At 32.3% G+C, this 2,617-nt stretch overlaps 1 protein-coding gene across 1 annotated transcript in view; it reads right to left on the bottom strand.

Annotated features, from left to right (window-relative positions):
• Positions 1–1,680, bottom strand: part of LOC111372269 (auxilin-related protein 1-like) — an 8,954-nt gene extending 7,274 nt beyond the window's left edge. The window contains 1 exon segment of the mRNA XM_022994511.1: positions 827–1,680. Within this exon segment, the coding sequence (XP_022850279.1) occupies positions 827–1,356 (530 nt within the window). The 5' untranslated portion in view covers positions 1,357–1,680.
• Positions 1,681–2,617: the final 937 nt, after the last annotated feature.

Here is a 2,617-nt window from a genome sequence, read left to right as displayed (position 1 = left end):
GCCTTTAGATTCTTTTAGTATCACACCATTACTTTCAAATGTCTCTAGCACCTTATTGTATATTGTGTTACAATCTCTAACTCTCTCTTTTTCCTTCCTTCAAAATTCACTTGTTTTTCACCCTGCAAATATCACGTTCTTGTTCTATGAAATAGAACCTCTTTGGTACTTCTTTCCCTTTGTTAATAACCACATCAAGCACTGCTAATCTATGTTGTGTAGTTAAAATCTCACTAGAAATTACCTTATAATCCTTGTCCAAAGATCTAATCACCCTCCTAGTAAGGATGGATCCTGTTTGACTAAGTTGTGCCCAATTTTTTTAAAAATATAAGGTTGAAATCTCTCTTTTTGAAGCATATATTGGCTAACAAATCATAAGCCAACCTTAAAGTCCAAAAATTGCATCAACTACTTCATTCAAAGACAACATTTCCTTGTGCTCTTTTGTATCCTAAATTACTTTTCTCTACATGAAAGGTCACACCCCGATCAAGACCCTATATTGGCTGGGAGTTGCCTGAATCAATCTTACAGTTCCAGACTTCACAAAACATTTTCTTTTTTATCTTATTTATTCTTGTTTCTAGAGCATATGTGCTAATAATACTTCTTAAATGAAATGCAACTAATATAATCATATGACACCCCAATTAAAAATAATTTAGAATTTACGGTCATGATAGAATCAACAGATTTCTCTAATAACTCTAAGTTTGAGGAAATCGTATGATAAAGAAAATGATTCACAGCTGAACCACTGCTCAACACGAGCAACTAAATTAACAGAAACCTATCACGAAATTCAAGCACATTTAACACATACCCATTGTTTGACGGGGTGGTTGCTCCATATCCTGGTATCAAAACATCAAATTCAGGCCCATTTTCCTCCTTTTTTCCCTTCAAACCACTAGATTTCGTTCCTAAATTCCCGAACAAATCATCAACAGAATCCCATCCTCTTGGAGTTGAGCCCAATAAGTCATCACGCCCATTGGAACCGAAAGAATTCTTATAATTTGAAGAATTACTCGAACTCTTGAACACAGAATCCAAGTCAATGCCCCCAGATTGATTCGTACTTGAAAAGTGCCCGCCGAAAATATCATCGTCATCAAAATGATTGTGGGATTTTCGATTGCTGATACTAGCAGTGGATCTGAAAATCCCATCAAGATCATCAACAACGAAAGAGGAGGAATCATTAGGTGTCGTTGAATTGATGCCTATGCTTTGCGAGAATCCATTGTTGCTGCTGCTGAAATTCGGTTTTGACTTCAATTTGGCCATGGGAGCTGATTTCCCTAGGGCCTTGAACCCAATACTTTCTACCAAAACTCCAAATTCATCCATTCTTCAACTGGGTTCGTAATAATAGTATCAAACAACCTATGACAAGAAGAAATGCTTGAAATGTGAAGAACAGAAAGTGTAAATGTCCTTTAAATTGTATGTGTGTGTAGCTTTGGTGGAGAAGAGAAATGAGCGGCAAAAATAAAGATTTATTAACGAATTAATGGATAAAAATAGAGATTATATGAATGAATTAATGAATATGTAAACGGATTTTACTTGTTTTGGTGTGTATTTTTGGACTGCTAAATTCTCTCCGCTCTCTGTGTCGGTAGAGCAATGCATGGAAGATTCATTTTTTGCCGGGTAAGTTCATGAGTTGGCCTTTCATAATAATTGGATCCTGTCAAATTGCCATCTCTTCATTTTTCTTTTATCAAAAAATATTTATTAATTTCTTTCATATTTTTATTTTAAGTGTTTATACGACAATTGATCAATCAATTTAAACTTGGTTTCAATAGTTTCAAAGGTAAAGTATTTATAAATGTGATTTATTAAATGCAATTATATATTAAGAGAGGGGAGAGAGAGAGAGAGACTTTCTAAAATTTAAGAATTAAACACTCTTTATTTTAAAAGGTTAAAATAAAGCCTTGGAGTTTAATTTTAAGCATTGATTCTTTAAAATAAAGAGCATTTTGTATTTAGAGAGTTTATTAGAGATGTTCTAAAGATCAAATTGACAATTTTCGCCTCGAGAGAATTCTTTATTCAGAAATTTGAAAGATTTAATATTTTGAGTGCTAGAAAACAAAGTTTTGGAACCCATCATCATTATCTTCAAATGTTTAAACCCCACGTACAATTTACCCTTTTTTTTATTTTCGGCCTTTTACTTTATTTGTTTTAAACTATACTAAGAGTAGTATGATCATTTTAATTAATATTTGATCTTTTAACGGTAGCGTTAGTGATTTTCAACTCAAGATAACCTCGTGGCAGACTTTGTAAGGTTTGGAATTCCGAGTTCAAAATAAAAGGTTTGAAACCCGATCTTCACAACTTCAAAAGTTCAAGAACCCATGTGTACTTTATTCAATTTTTAAAGATGATTCGAACTGCGATTATAGGTAGGCATGAAGGAGAACATAATTTGAAAAGGAAAAATTGAATTACTATCATATTGAGAAAACAACAATTTATAACTTTGTTACCTAAAATTTTTTATTTTGTTAAATGCCATTTATTATTTTTTCAAAATTGATAACTTGACTAATCAAATTTGATCGTAATAATTAATAGGATAATATTTGAATCC

This window comes from Olea europaea, chromosome 23 (genome assembly GCF_002742605.1).
Source record: "Olea europaea var. sylvestris chromosome 23, O_europaea_v1, whole genome shotgun sequence".
In the NCBI taxonomy this organism is placed as follows: Eukaryota; Viridiplantae; Streptophyta; class Magnoliopsida; order Lamiales; family Oleaceae; genus Olea; species Olea europaea.
This window is presented reverse-complemented; position numbering and strand designations above follow the sequence as displayed.